This window comes from Scomber scombrus, unplaced genomic scaffold (genome assembly GCF_963691925.1).
Source record: "Scomber scombrus unplaced genomic scaffold, fScoSco1.1 SCAFFOLD_224, whole genome shotgun sequence".
In the NCBI taxonomy this organism is placed as follows: domain Eukaryota; kingdom Metazoa; phylum Chordata; class Actinopteri; order Scombriformes; family Scombridae; genus Scomber; species Scomber scombrus.
Window position 1 is genome coordinate 26,074 of NW_026910294.1, and position 16,427 is coordinate 42,500.

Below are 16,427 nucleotides of genomic sequence, written 5' to 3' on the forward strand. Positions count from 1 at the left end.
GTTCATCTTTCATTCATTAAAACATCTGCTGCACAGAGAAAAGAGAAGAAACAGAGAAAAGAAGAAAGAGAGAGAAAAGAGAAGAAAGAGAGGAGCAGCTGCAGGTTATTAAACTTCTTTAACTTATATTTGTAACATGAAGCCAGACTGATGTTAGAGTTACACAAAGATTACATCGTTGTTTGTTTAAACGCGTCACAAGATTAATGCTAGAAATGATCAAATATCAAAGTTTAAACAATATGTTGTGCTGAATTTGCAGTTTAATAACTATGTTTAATAACTATGTTCAATAGTTTAACTTTGTTTATTCACGTGTTGGTTTCTAACCTGCAGGAGTTTCCTGTTAAACAGGAAACATAATGACGGGTTTTCCCTCTGACATCTGATTGGTTGAAGCTTCAAAACATCAGAAACGTTTTACACATTAAACTTCTGTGTTTGTTTTCATGATTAAACTCAGACTGAGGGAAGAAGAGATGAGTGATGAAGAGGAGGAGATGAGTGATGAAGAGGAGGAGATGAGTGATGAAGACGAGAGCTGTCAGTCAGTGAAGAGTCATCGCTCCAAAGATTTACCTGAATCCTTCAGTCATGAACCTTCAGACACAAAGTAAGTTTCTACTGATGATGATGATGATGATGATGATGACGACGATGATGAAGATGATGAACGCTTTCTGGTTACTTTAGATTAGTTCAATACTAAATATGCTAAATAAAAACATAATGGTCTGAATCTACTGACAGATTTACAGCTTCTGATTCACAAACAATGACGTAATGTTTGAGTCATCATATTGATCAGTTGTCCGTCTGAGGGGGTTAGGGTCCTACAGTGAGAGACCCTTTGTCCTTTTGATCATTTTACAGGTTATATTTAAATAAAATGTGTTTGTTGTTTCCAGAGGTCAGCACCACAAGAAGAGAGCAGATTTACTACCCAGTTGTCCTTCTGTGAAGAGTGATTGGTCCAGAGAATCCCCTCCACACTTCAGTAATGAACCTGGACCCTCAAAGTAAGAGACTGTTTCTCCTGCTTTTAACTACACGAGGAGGAAGCCAAAAACCTCTATTGTACCCGTCTGTATGATTGTTGTTAATCAAATAACAGGAATGTATTTATAAGCCAAAGTTAGTAATATAACAGTATGAGGTAAAACCAAAGGTAAGCTAGCAGGATCCTCTGCTACAAGCTTTATATTCTACAAACTATTGACAGTGACATTCTTTGTGAGTTCAGAGACCCTTTGTCCTTTTGATATGTTTGCAGTTATTATATAATGTGAATAACATGTTTTTGCTGTTTTCAGAGGTCAGCACCACAAGGAGAGAGCAGATTCTTTACCACCCAGTTGTCTTTCTGTGAAGAGTGATGTCTCTAAAGAAGAGCCTCCATTCTTCAGTAATGAACCTGGACCCTCAGACTCAAAGTAAGAGACTGTTTCTACTGTAAACTGACCTGAAGATGTTATAAGGATGTGAAAATGCTCTTATATAAGAACTACTAAAGACTGTATAAAAGTAGAAGTAGCATCTAGTCTGACAGCAGCAACTCATTATTGCTTAACTTTAGCTAGTGTAATACCCTTTAACCAAAATAGATCTACTAATGGTCTAATAGACCACATCTGTAGTCAGAAATGATGATAATGTTTGTATCACAGAACACCTTAGCCCCCTTAGCTGCACCTTCCTTCCTACCATCATGATAATCTGCCACCTGAGGCTGAGGTTACCAGACTATAAATCCATGTCTGTCTTTATTATTTTTGAAGGACTCAGGAGCAGCCGTCCTGCTGTTCTTTGTGTCAGGACGTCCTGAAGGATCCAGTCTCTACCAGCTGTGGACACTGGTTCTGCAGCCAGTGCATCACCTCATACTGGGACCAGTCTGCTTCATCAGGAGACTCCTCCTGTCCCCAGTGTGCAGAAGGATCCAGAACCAGACCTGGACTGCAGACAGACAGTCAGACCAGCACTGTACAAAGTAAGACTGAAGATCTGTCTGCTGATGTCATCATCTCTGAAAACAACATTTTAGATTATTGTACGTATGGACTTGTGGGGAGACCGAAGAGGAGTCACAATAGTCTAGGCGGGATGTGACTAGAGTCTGGACCAGGATGGCAGCGCTGTTGGAAGTGAGGGACGGACGGAGGCGGTTAATTGTGAAGATGGAAGTAGGCCGACCGGGTAACATTAGAAGAGAGGTAGAGCTGGGTGTCGTCCGCGTAACAATGGAAATGGATGTTGTATTTTGGGAAAATATGACCAAGAGGAAGGAGATACATGATAAATAGGACTGAGGACAGAGCCTTGAGGAACAACAGAGGAGAGGGGAGAAGGTTGGGATGTGAATGTCTTTAACTGAATGAACTATTTCTCTTCTCTTTCAGCAGAAAGTGGTCTGCAGGAGGTTTTAGATGAACATCAGATCAGTCTGAGCAGCACATCTGAATGTGTGACTCAAGGAACTGATGAAGCAGGAACTAAAACCTTCCTCATCAGCATCTTCACTGAGGTGTACATCACAGAGGGACAGAGTGAAGAGGTTAATACCCAACATGAGGTGTGGCAGCTTGAAACAGCTTCCAAGATGGAGACCCTCCATGACGCTCCAATCAAGTGTCAGGACATCTTTAAAGTCTTACCTGACCAACAGAAACACATCAGAGTGGTTCTGATGAACGGCGTCGCTGGCGTTGGAAAAACCTTCTCAGTGCTGAAGTTCACTCTGGACTGGGCACAGCGCTCCAACAACCAAGATATCAGTCTGCTGATTCTGTTCTCGTTCAGGGCGCTGAACTTGATCAAAGATGAGCAGTACAGTCTGCTCATGCTGATCCATGTTTTCTATCCAACATTACAGAAGCTCACAGCAGAGAAGCTTGCTGTCTGTAAAGTTCTGTTCATCTTTGACGGCCTGGATGAAAGCAGACTTTCACTGGATTTCAACAACAGTGAGGTCGTGTCTGATGTCACACAGAAGTCATCAGTCAGGGTGCTGTTGACAAACCTCATCGAGGGGAAGCTGCTTCCCTCGGCTCTCGTCTGGATAACTTCCCGACCTGCAGCAGCCAATCAGATCCCTCCTTCATGTGTTAGCAGGGTAACAGAAGTACGAGGCTTCACTGACGCCCAGAAGGAGGAGTACTTCAGGAGGAGATTCAGTGATGAAAAGCAGTCCAGCACAATCATCTCACACATCAAGACATCCAGGAGCCTCCACATCATGTGTCACATCCCAGTCTTCTGCCGGATCACTGCTACAGTTCTGGACCACATGTTGACTTCAGACCAGAGAGGAGAGCTGCCCAAGACCCTGACTGACATGTACTCACACTTCCTGCTGGTTCAGACAAAGAGGAAGAAGAACAAGTATGATGAGGGACATGAGAGGAGTCCACAGGAGCTGACGGAGGCTGACAGTGAACTTCTTCTGAAGCTGGGGAGGCTGGCGTTTGAACAACTGGAGAAAGGAAACATCATGTTCTACCAAGAAGACCTGGAGCAGTGTGGTCTTGATGTCACAGAGGCCTCGGTGTTATCAGGAGTTTGTACACAGATCTTCAAAAGAGAGAGTGTGATCTTCCAGAAAACAGTCTACAGCTTTGTTCATCTGAGCGTTCAGGAGTTTCTGGCTGCAGTCTACATGTACCACTGTTACACCAGCAGGAAGACAAAGGTACTGGAGGACTTCCTGGGAGATGTGGAAGAAGAAGAAGAAGAAGAAGCAGAAGAAGAAGAAGAAGAGGGAGAAGAAGAGGAAGAAGACACTCATTACCCATCTCTGGATGTCTTCCTGAGGGGAGCCATGGAGAAATCTCTCTTCAGTGAAAATGGCCACCTGGACCTGTTTGTCCGCTTCCTTCATGGCCTCTTTCTGGAGTCCAACCAGAGTCTCTTAGGAAGCCTGCTGGGTCAGACAGATAACAGTCCAGAAACCATCCAGAGAGTCATCAGCAACCTGAAAGAGATGAATACCCACAGAATTTCTCCTGACAGAAGCATCAACATCTTCCACTGTCTGATGGAGATGAACGACCGCTCAGTACATCAGGAGATTCAAGAGTTCCTGAAGTCAGACAACAGATCAGGGAAGGAACTCTCTGATATCCACTGCTCAGCTCTGGCCTACATGCTGCAGATGTCAGAGGAGGTTCTGGATGAGTTGGACCTGGAGAAGTACAACACATCACTGGAGGGTCGACTGAGACTGATCCCAGCTGTGAGGAACTGCAGAAAGGCTCGGTAAGTCCAGATTGTAACATCATTGTACAGCTTTGTGGAGCCACTGTCACAGTGTCTGGCAGCAGGGTTCAGAATTGGAAAAGACAATTTGGGAGGTGATTTAAGTGTCTAAATTGTTTGAAGACAAGAGTTTGAAAATAAACATTTGATAAACACACGTTGCCACAGATGTCTCTGCTTTAGAGATTGATTATCATGTCAGGGGAAATAAACATGCTGTGTATTTTCCACTCCACCTACGTTTGGTACACATATTTTTCATTTTGACTTTACATTCACTTTGTCTTCCCAGACTTCATGAATGTTGGCTCTCAGAGACTCACTATGAAGTTGTTGCCTCAGCTCTGAAGTCCAACCCCTCCCACCTGAGAGAGCTGGACCTGAGAGGAAGCAAGCCACAAGATTCAGGAGTGAAGCTCTTGTCTGCCGGATTGGAGAGTCCACATTGTAGACTCGAGACTCTTTCGTCAGTTCACTTACTTTTACTTTTGTAAATCTTAAACTGGGCAAAATTTAAACAACCTGAAAATGATGTATCAGACATTCATCTTCTCTTCGATCTTTGTAGAACAAAAACTCTTATTCTCTTCATCATGCTGCTATGTTACCATGGCATCAGATGAAATAATCACAGATACAAATGTTAACAAATTCTTGTACTTTTTTGTTATAAACAAAAACAAAAGTGTTTAAAATTTTGCTCAGCATATACACACATTTGTGTGACGGTGTTGGGAATACTATTCAGTCAATTCAAATATTATCTTTTTTCTTACCATGTCATCTCTGATAGAGATTTTATCTCTTTTTTATAGACTTGCTAATTGTGGACTAACAGAGAACAGCTGTGTTTCTCTGACCTCAGCTCTGAAGTCCAACCCCTCCCATCTGAGAGAGCTGGAGCTGAGCTCTAACAACCTGCAGGATTCAGGACTGAAGCTGCTGACTGAGGGACTGGAGAGTCCACAGTGGAGACTGGAGACTCTGAGGTCAGACACCATCTTCACCTTCTTCTTTTGGTGTCTGATAAACCTTCAAATGTACAGATCTGTTACTCCAACCGACTTCATGGACCATATTTCATGTCATACCTGTACCTGAAGCAACATGCCACCACTAACACAGCCTTTTATGCTGTTTTAATACAGGACTATTTTTAGAGTATGTCGCTAACATTCTAGGCTTACTGGTGATCCAGCAAGCCTAAATCAGTAAACACATCACAATATGTCCAAACTTCTCAGGACTTTAGTCCATTATTAAGGACAAAGAAACCATTTGCTCAGATTTATTATGAATTTGATTTTGTGAAATATTTTATCCTTTCTTCAGATTGAGTCGCTGCAGTTTGTCAGAGATCAGCTGTGCTTCTTTGGCGTCAGCTCTGAGCTCGGACCCTTCCCATCTGAGAGAGCTGGACCTGAATAACAACGAGCTACAGGATTCAGGAGTGAAGCAGCTCTCTGAGGGACTGCAGAGTCCAAACTGCAGACTGGAGAGACTGAGGTCAGTTCACGGACCGTCTTTCTTTTAGATCTTCTTCAGGAAACTTTTATTTGTTGTATGTTGAGTAAAAGGAATTGAGTTTTTACTACAACCTGGAACTGATAATTAAATGACCAACTGGAGATGTTAAATATCTGTTCGGTTTTTTTTACCTCTGGCAATGACTGAAATAAATTCTACATTTGAGTGCATTTACGGTACATGAACACTGTGAATATAGCATAATACTGTATAACCAAATCAATGTATCAATCAGAATATCATCGATTCTGACAATGTTAAGAGAGAATATATGGGTATACAATTAATATTAATAGTATTTTGAGTAATATGGTTCATTTCAGAGTTGTCAAATTAAAGTAAAAATATAAACTGACAGAAAACATTAAAAAAGAAATTATAAAAGAGAAGGAAAATATGAATGTGTGTAAATGTATTTCAGTCATAGTTGGTATAAAACCTGTCAGTTGTGTCTGTGTCGCACCTCAAGCTGTTCAGCATCCTGTTTTTGCTCTGTGCATCATATCTCTGTGAAATTAAGTAAATCCTATTCGGCTCAGTTGAGTCAAACCACAAAGAAAATAAGGAAGCTGTGTCTTTTTCCACAGGTCAGTTTCAGGCATTGTTGATATCATAAAAATATTACTACAGTTTCCTAAAAGATTTATATCTGTTTAAGCAAGAATATAAAATCCCAGTCAAAATAAACCAAAGTGTTAAATAAACATACATCACTGATCCTAAACTGTTTATCCTGAAATTACAGACTTAATCACTGCGAACTGTCAGAGAGCTCCTGCTCACATCTGGCCTCAGCTCTGAGCTCCAACTCCTCCCATCTCAGAGAGCTGGATCTGAGCTACAACAAGCTGCAGGATTCAGGAGTAAAGCTGCTGTCCTTTGGCCTGGAGAGTCCACACTGCAGACTGGAGACTCTGAGGTAGGTTATATATTTAGCTTCTGTATCGATCTGACAGCAATCTGTGGTTTGTTAAAATCATGTCCTCTGTGCAGGTTGAAGAACTGTCTGATGACAAAGGACAGCTGCTTATATCTGGCCTCAGTTCTGAAGACCAACCCCTCCCACCTGAGAAGGCTGGATCTGAGTCTCAACAAGCTGCAGGATTCAGGAGTGGAGTTACTGTCTGCTGGGCTGCAGAGTCCAAACTGTGGACTGGAGACGTTATGGTACACAATCTCTTTTTCCTCTGTACAGAATCTAAAAACCAGCTGTGGTTTGATAACATCTGTCTATCTGCAGGTTGAAGGACTGTCACATCACAGATAAAGGCTGTTCATCTCTGGCCTCAGCTCTGAAGTCCAACCCCTCCCATCTGAGAGATCTGGATCTGAGCCTCAACAAGCTGCAGGATTCAGGACGGAAGCTACTCTTTGATTTTCAGGAGAGTCCAGACTGTAAACTGGAGACTCTGAGGTCAGTAGAGCTCACGCAAGCATTTCTGCTTCATGATACAGAGCTGGAAAGTAACGAGGTACTTTACTGTAGTACAGTTAGAGGTACTAGTACTTTACTGTAGTACAGTTAGAGGTACTTGTACTTTACTGTAGTACAGTTAGAGGTACTTGTACTCTACTGCAGTACAGTTTGAGGTACTTGTACTTTACTGCAGTACAGTTTGAGGTACTTGTACTTTACTGTAGTACAGTTTGAGGTACTTGTACTCTACTGCAGTACAGTTGGAGGTACTTGTACTTTACTGCAGTACAGTTTGAGGTACTTGTACTTTACTGTAGTACAGTTAGAGGTACTTGTACTTTACTGTAGTACAGTTTGAGGTACTTGTACTTTACTGCAGTACAGTTTGAGGTACTTGTACTTTACTGCAGTACAGTTTGAGGTACTAGTACTTTACTTTCTACTCCACTACATTTATTTAACAGCTTTAGTTACTTTTCAGAAGCAGATTTGACACAATGGATAATATATATATATATATTATATTTTATATATATATAATATAACAAGCTTTATAAATACAACACATTGTTAAAGATGGAACCAGACAGCAGTGTGTAGTCGCTCACATCTCAGATGTCTATGAGTTGTTAACAGCTCCTCTAAACTTCTCTCATGCTTTCATTTCAATAAATGTTCAAATGATCCAATATTTCAGTGTTACTTTAACTACTCATAATACTGCAGGACTTTTACTGCATTAGGACTTTAAGGAGAACTTCTTCCAATCAGATGTTGACTTCGCTGTGATCATGTGACCTGAAGGTGACTGATGTGTTGTTCATCCCTTCAGGTTTAAATAAAGTTGGACTGTACAGAGGACGTCGTTCAAGCTGCTGCATCGTCATGTCTGAACTCAGCAAAGACGTCAGAACATGTATCCATGCTTTCTTTGCTTTCTTTGCTTCTTTGCTTTTGTTTCTCATCTGTTTCACAAACTTGAATTTTAAATATATTACATGAACATTTGCACAGAAACATGCAGCTTTGCCCCATCTGCTTCCTCTGGTGAGTTTATGGTGGTTTGTATAGATAAGTGTTACATTACTGCCACCTGCTGGACTGTCCTCTACCCTAGTGATGTCACTGTGATGTCACTGTGATGTCACTGTGATCTCTCTGAGCTGTGTTTTTAAAGTCTTATCTGTAAAGTATAAATGTCATTTATAATTCATCAACTGTGTCATAAATAAACATTAAAGTTATTTTTTTAATTCTGGTTTCTTCAGATTCACTTTGTCTTTCTTATCAGGTACATAAAACTAAAACTGTTTCACAAGTTAAAAACACTTAAAGAGAGCACTGCAATAATTAACATGCAAAACAACCCAAATAAAACCCTCCACTGACTGAGCAGAGAGCCTCTGAGCTGTTTGTCCCTGAACTGATCCATCACACAGTTTATAGTATAGTTTTTAGTCACCAGTGCGTCATCCCACCACCAGGAGAACAACTAACTAGCAGCTCTGCAGCCTGCAGCAGGAGGAGCAGCAGGAGGAGCAGGAGCAGAGGAGGAAAAGAGGAGGAGCAGAGGAGGAAAAGAGGAGCGACTGTAAACCCCCCCCCCCCCCCCCCCGAGCTGGGACTGATCCTCTCTGCTCAGTGTTTGACTTTAATATAATTAATAAATGTACATTTGTCTGTGAAGTGTTTAAATGACTGCTGTGATCACAAAGGTTTTATCTTCTGAACTTTAAACTTAGACTTAAGGTGGAACCTGTACTACAGTAGGTTGACCAGCAGGGGGCGCTGCTGCACAACCTATACACTGCATCAACACTAGAGGTTTGATCTGCTGTTGTCTCTTCACTGTTGTTTTCAATTGCTAAAACACTATTTTGCAAACTAGTCTGGTTTCATCAAAACACCTCAAACACCTCAAACACCTCAAACACCTCAAACACCTCGTATATCTCGTATATCCTGCAGGATGAAGCTCTGCAACCAGAACCACATAAAACATGATCACATCTCACTTCATTCATATTACAGATGTTTGTCTAACCAGCTGCACTGTTAATAATGAGAAGCTCTCATCTCTAGTTTGCTTTGCTATAATATGTGCACGTACACACACATGCTGGCAACACGCACAGCTGATATATTTACATTGGATGAACAAAAAACAGTAAACTGAAAAATAAAATAGCAGAAAAAATATAAAGAAAAAAAAAAGAGGCAAGAAACTAATTCAGCAGCATGTTCTCCTCTTCCTCTCCTCTTCCTCTCCTCTTCCTCTTCCTCTTCCTCTCCTCTTCCTCTCCTCTTCCTCTCCTCTTCCTCTCCTCTTCCTCTCCTCTTCCTCTTCCTCTTCCTCTCATCTTCCTCTCCTCTTCCTCTCCTCTTCCTCTTCTTCTTCCTCTCCTCTTCCTCTCCTCTTCCTCTCCTCTTCCTCTCCTCTTCCTCTTCCTCTCCTCTTCCTCTCCTCTTCCTCTTCCTCTCCTCTTCCTCTCCTCTTCCTCTCTCTGCTGCGTCTTCTATTGTTGTTGTTGTCTCACCTGAGGTGTTTTACTTCCTGGTTGAAGTGGTAACAATGAAGCATTGAGCTGATTGGCAGGTGACTCATATATCAGCCAATCAGCTCGTTACACCAGATCAGTGGAGCCGGGACTGAAAACCTTTCAGTGTGTGTGTGTGTGTGTGTGTGTGTGTGTGTAGGTTCAGTGTGTGTGTGTGTGTAGGTTCAGTGTGTGTGTGTGTGTGTGTGTGTGTAGGTTCAGTGTGTGTGTGTGTGTGTGTGTGTGTGTGTGTGTGTGTGTGTGTAGGTTCAGTGTGTGTGTGTGTGTGTGTAGGTTCAGTGTGTGTGTGTGTGTGTGTGTGTGTAGGTTCAGTGTGTGTGTGTGTGTAGGTTCAGTGTGTGTGTGTGTGTGTAGGTTCAGTGTGTGTGTGTGTGTGTGTGTAGGTTCAGTGTGTGTGTGTGTGTGTGTAGGTTCAGTGTGTGTGTGTGAGTTGTGTATTTTAGCTGTTGGTTCATAACGTAGCTTCATGTTCTCTTTATTCATAATGTCTCTTTTACATTCGTTCAATAAAGTTTAAAATCTGTAGTTTTAGTCTTTTTATATCCTTAATAGTGTCAATGACGTATAAAGATTTACAACAACTCAATGTTAGAATAATAACAACGCATATCTAATATATATATATATAATATATATATATATTATATATATATATATATATATATATATATATATATATATATATATATATATATATATATATATATACAATATATATATATATTATATATATATATATTAGATATGCTGGTTGTTATTATTCTAACATTGAGTTGTTGTAAATCTTTATACGTAAGCAAAAACAGAGAAACTGTTGGAATCACATCAGCTACACATGAGATCATATATCATACATATATATATATATATATATATATATATATATATATATATATATATATATATATATATATATATATATATATATATATATAATATATATATATATATCCAAAGCACCGCCGGTTCCCAACCTACGGCTCCGGCCCTCCAGAGGACCGCCGGTTCCCAACCTACGGCTCCGGCCCTCCAGAGGACCGCCGGTTCCCAACCTACGGCTCCGGCCCTCCAGAGGACCGCCGGTTCCCAACCTACGGCTCCGGCCCTCCAGAGGACCGCTGAAGTCTTGATATCATTCAGTAATTTATATTTTATTATCTTCAATAAACCAAAAATCCACTAAAAGCAGCAAAAGTTTAATAATAATGTTTCTCTGACTCATGACTGTTCATGCAGAATAATATTATTACTATCATTACCACTAATATTATTATTATTATAACTATTATTACTATCATTATAACTATTATTATTATTATCATTATTATATTATTATTATTATTATTATTGTTATAATAATAATAATAATAATAATAATAATAATAATAATAATAATAATAATAATAATAATAATAATAATAATAATAATAATAATAATAGTAATATTAGTAGAATACATTGACAGCAGTATCTACCTGTGGCTGATGTTTGGAGTTATTACTGACACTGAGGGAGACGCAGTGATGATGATGATGATGAAGATGAAGATGAAGATGAAGATGAAGATGATGATGAAGATGAGTCAGAAAGATGAAGAGGAAGAGACATCTGCAGAAGAGGAGGATGAAGATGAAGATGGAGGTTTTAGTGTCTGAGTGATGTTAAAGCAGAGGAAGCAGCTGGTGTCGACTCTTCAGCTCCATCACTCTGCTTTCATCTGGGGGGGGGGAGGGGGGAGGGGGGGGCTCTTTAGCCCTGAGGGGGGGGGGGGGGGGCTCTTTAGCTCTGAGGGGGGGAGAGGGGGGGGGGACATCTATTCTTCACATTCAGTCTTTCTATCAGAACATCTGATCTGTGGAACCAGAAACAATAAAACATAAAGTCTCATTTTCACATTTATATTATAAATAAAAGTTTAAAGTTGCTTCATAGTTCAGACGTCTGAGATAAAAACATGAAACCAGAAGAAATGTAAAATAAAGCAGTTTTATTATGAGTTAGATAGTGTTTCATGTGAAGCTGTTAAACACAATACATCTTTATGGTCAGAGCATCTTTAATAATAACAATAATAATATAAAACATCATTAATAATAACAATAATAATATAAAGCATCTTTAATAATAACAATAATAATATAAAACATCTTTAATAATAACAATAATAATATAAAACATCTTTAATAATAACAATAATAATATAAAACATCTTTAATAATAACAATAATAATATAAAACATCTTTAATAATAACAATAATAATATAAAACATCATTAATAATAACAATAATAATATAAAACATCATTAATAATAACAATAATAATATAAAACATCATTAATAATAACAATAATAATATAAAGCATCTTTAATAATAACAATAATAATATAAAGCATCTTTAATAATAACAATAATAATATAAAACATCTTTAATAATAACAATAATAATATAAAACATCTTTAATAATAACAATAATAATATAAAACATCTTTAATAATAACAATAATAATATAAAACATCTTTAATAATAACAATAATAATATAAAACATCATTAATAATAACAATAATAATATAAAACATCTTTTATAATAACAATAATAATATAAAGCATCATTAATAATAACAATAATAATATAAAACATCTTTAATAATAACAATAATAATATAAAACATCATTAAGGGGGGGGTAGGAGGGGGGGACAGAGATGGGGGGACAGAGATGGGGATAGGAGGGGGGGTAGGAGGGGGGGACAGAGAGATGGGGGGTAGGAGGGGGGGTAGGAGGGGGGGTAGGAGGGGGGGACAGAGAGATGGGGGGTAGGAGGGGGGGTAGGAGGGGGGGACAGAGAGATGGGGGGTAGGAGGGGGGGTAGGAGGGGGGGTAGGAGGGGGGGACAGAGAGATGGGGGGTAGGAGGGGGGGTAGGAGGGGGGGGACAGAGAGATGGGGGGTAGGAGGGGGGGACAGAGGGGGGGTAGGGGGGGGGGGGTAGGAGGGGGGGGGCATGCAGAGAGGTCCTCCGGTCGGGACTCAGACCAGCTGATCTCTAACAGGATTTTAAACTTTAACATTATTTATCACATGAAACTAAATAAATAAAGTTTCATATTTAATAGGATTTATTTTCTCTTTATTAAAATGTTAAATATTATATATATATAATATATATATAATATAATATATATAATATAATATAATCTTTACTTACTCTTTATATTATATTATATTATATTAAAATATAAACGTTCTGTGTTTACAGCTACAAGTGTGTGTGTGTGTGTGAGTCTCAGGTGTGTGTGTGTGTGTGTGTGTGTGTATATGTGTGTATATATGTGTGTGTGTGTGTGTGTGTGTATATGTGTGTATATATGTGTGTGTGTGACCTGCTCTGTTTGGGTCAAACACTCTGCTTGTTGTGTGTTTTCATCGGCTCATTAACCTCAACAGCACAGTGTGTGTGACTATGTGTGTGTGTGTGTGTGTGTTACTGTGTGTGTGTGTGTGTGTGTGTGTGTGTGTTACCTGTGTGTGTGTGTGTGTGTGTGTGTGTGTTACCTGTGTGTGTGTGTGTGTGTGTGTGTGCGTGTGTGTTACTGTGTGTGTGTGTGTGTGTTACTGTGTGTGTGTGTGTGTGTGTGTGTGTGTTACCTGTGTGTGTGTGTGTGTGTGTGTGTGCGTGTGTGTTACTGTGTGTGTGTGTGTGTGTGTGTGTGTGTGTGTGTGTGTGTGTGTGAGTCTGTGTGTGTGTGTGTGTCAACATGTTGACGGTCAGAGGACAGGAGGACTGTTTCATCTCTTCTTCTGTGGTTGTAATAGAGTCAGATCTCTTCTTCTGTGGTTTCTCCAGGCTCTCTGGCCCTCATGTTGTCGTCTCGCCTCCATCGTTCCTCCTGCTTGTTTACTAACAGTCAGCTGATCAAAGCTCTGATTATCTGATCAAGCTTCAAACAGCTTCACCTGATGACATCACCAGATAACATGATCAGGTAATTACACACAGCTGACTCAGAATGAACACTATATATATATATATATATATATATATATATATATATATATATATATATATATATATATATATATATATATATATATATATATAGAATATGCTCAGACAACATAACGTCCTCTTTGTTTTCTCTTTGATTATAAAAGTCCTGAAGAAGAAAATGAAAATGTAAAGTGGATGATTTATTAAATGTATTTATGAGCAACATTCTTAAAATGAAAAAGCTTTTCTGCAAATGTATTTTAATTTAAATATTGGTCACGATTCACTTCTGTGGAAACATTTAAAAGTTGATCTTCATCTTCAGTGTTGTTAGTAGTAAAGTCTTTGTGTTACTATGGTTACAACACAGCTCAACAGGAAACACTAAGAGGGAATCTGATGCTAAACACACTGTAAATGTGTCAGATATCACTTGATATGTTTCAGGTTTATTTGTCATGTGTGATCAGGTCCAGCAGCTACTAGCTGAGTGAACTCATGCTCTTATACAGAAAGTTAACATGGCCACCAAGACAAACTCTCCTCCTGAGATAGGGAACCAATCACAGAACAGGGAGGCGGGCTCAAGACGATGACGAGCGTAGAGCAACTCTGTTTATATCCAGGTAGGGTCTGACTATCACCAGGTTGAGGTAGGGTCTGACTATCACCAGGTTGAGGTGGGGTCTGACTATCACCAGGTCGAGGTAGGGTCTGACTATCACCAGGTTGAGGTAGGGTCTGACTATCACCAGGTTGAGGTAGGGTCTGACTATCACCAGGTTGAGGAAGGGTCTGACTATCACCAGGTTGAGGTAGGGTCTGACTATCACCAGGTTGAGGTAGGGTCTGACTATCACCAGGTTGAGGTAGGGTCTGAATAACACCAGGTTGAGGTAGGGTCTGGCTATCACCGGGTCGAGGTAGGGTCTGACTATCACCGGGTCGAGGTAGGGTCTGACTAACACCAGGTCGAGGTAGGGTCTGACTATCACCGGGTCGAGGTAGGGTCTGACTATCACCGGGTCGAGGTAGGGTCTGACTATCAACGGGTCGAGGTAGGGTCTGACTATCACCGGGTCGAGGTAGGGTCTGACTATCACCGGGTCGAGGTAGGGTCTGACTATCACCGGGTCGAGGTAGGGTCTGACTATCACCGGGTCGAGGTAGGGTCTGACTATCACCGGGTCGAGGTAGGGTCTGACTATCACCGGGTCGAGGTAGGGTCTGACTATCACCAGGTCGAGGTAGGGTCTGACTATCACCAGGTCGAGGTAGGGTCTGACTATCACCAGGTCGTGGTAGGGTCTGACTATCACCAGGTCGTGGTAGGGTCTGACTATCACCAGGTCGTGGTAGGGTCTGACTAACACCAGGTCGTGGTAGGGTCTGACTAACACCAGGTTGAGGTAGGGTCTGAATAACACCGGGTCGAGGTAGGGTCTGACTATCACCAGGTTGTGGTAGGGTCTGACTATCACCAGGTTGAGGTAGGGTCTGACTATCACCAGGTTGTGGTAGGGTCTGACTATCACCAGGTTGTGGTAGGGTCTGAATAACACCGGGTCGAGGTAGGGTCTGACTATCACCGGGTCGAGGTAGGGTCTGACTATCACCAGGTCGAGGTAGGGTCTGACTATCACCAGGTTGAGGTAGGGTCTGAATAACACCGGGTCGAGGTAGGGTCTGACTATCACCGGGTCGAGGTAGGGTCTGACTATCACCAGGTCGAGGTAGGGTCTGACTAACACCAGGTTGTGGTAGGGTCTGACTAACACCAGGTTGAGGTAGGGTCTGACTATCACCAGGTTGTGGTAGGGTCTGACTAACACCAGGTTGAGGTAGGGTCTGACTAACACCAGGTCGAGGTAGGGTCTGACTATCACCAGGTTGAGGAAGGGTCTGGCTATCACCAGGTTGAGGTAGGGTCTGACTATCACCAGGTCGAGGTAGGGTCTGACTAACACCAGGTTGAGGTAGGGTCTGTCTATCACCAGGTTGAGGTAGGGTCTGACTATCACCAGGTTGAGGTAGGGTCTGACTATCACCAGGTTGAGGTAGGGTCTGACTATCACCAGGTTGAGGTAGGGTCTGACTATCACCAGGTTGAGGTAGGGTCTGACTATCACCAGGTTGAGGTAGGGTCTGGGGTTAGCCAGGCTAGCAGCGTACAGTACAATGAGTAAGTCTAAGAAATAAGCTGTAATAAATAAATCACAGACTATAAATAAAACAACAGTAATATGTATAATTAAGGAGGATGATGAGGGTCATCAGTCTGATGCTTTCACACCAGCAGCAGTTGGTGGCACTAAACAGTCCGTTCAGACCAAAAGCTCTTAGTTCGGTTCGTTTTCGTTGGTGTGAAAGAATCAATCTCACTACATCCGCTTGACTCCGCAACGAAGCCGACCTACCGGAAGATGAGGAACCAATCGGACCGATTCTGATTGGTTTGCAGGTGTGAACGCGACCGCACCGCAGCCTGTAGCTACATAGCAACTATAACAGATCTATCTGGTAGTAGTGTGACTCACACTGATGAAGCTGATCTTCTTCCTACTGAACATTAAAACATCTTCTGGGTTCAAATCATTTAAATATTTATTAAATCATTAATCCTGATTTACTACAGACTGAAGAGAGACTAGAAACTATCAGAGGTGTGTGTGTGTGTGT

The 16,427-nt window shown here is 40.9% G+C and overlaps 1 protein-coding gene across 1 annotated transcript; it reads left to right on the forward strand.

The window, feature by feature from the left end:
* On the forward strand, positions 1 to 8,299 carry LOC133976926 (NACHT, LRR and PYD domains-containing protein 12-like). The gene is made up of 13 exons (XM_062415064.1): positions 1 to 104; positions 464 to 613; positions 909 to 1,019; positions 1,314 to 1,433; positions 1,779 to 1,990; positions 2,400 to 4,254; positions 4,547 to 4,720; positions 5,070 to 5,243; positions 5,587 to 5,760; positions 6,527 to 6,700; positions 6,775 to 6,948; positions 7,022 to 7,195; positions 8,031 to 8,299. Exons 2-13 carry the CDS (start codon positions 480 to 482, stop codon positions 8,038 to 8,040), a joined length of 3,486 nt encoding a protein of 1,161 aa, XP_062271048.1. The 5' UTR covers positions 1 to 104; positions 464 to 479; the 3' UTR covers positions 8,041 to 8,299.
* The last annotated feature ends 8,128 nt before the right edge of the window (positions 8,300 to 16,427 follow it).

Bases quoted from the DNA above. Each gene is read 5' to 3' on its own strand.
- LOC133976926 (XM_062415064.1), top strand. From the start codon at position 480: ATGAGTGATGAAGAGGAGGAGATGAGTGATGAAGAGGAGGAGATGAGT. The intron at 1,434-1,778 runs GTAAGAGACTGT...TTATTTTTGAAG, and splicing joins CCTGGACCCTCAGACTCAAA to GACTCAGGAGCAGCCGTCCT. The intron at 5,244-5,586 runs GTCAGACACCAT...TCCTTTCTTCAG, and splicing joins TGGAGACTGGAGACTCTGAG to ATTGAGTCGCTGCAGTTTGT.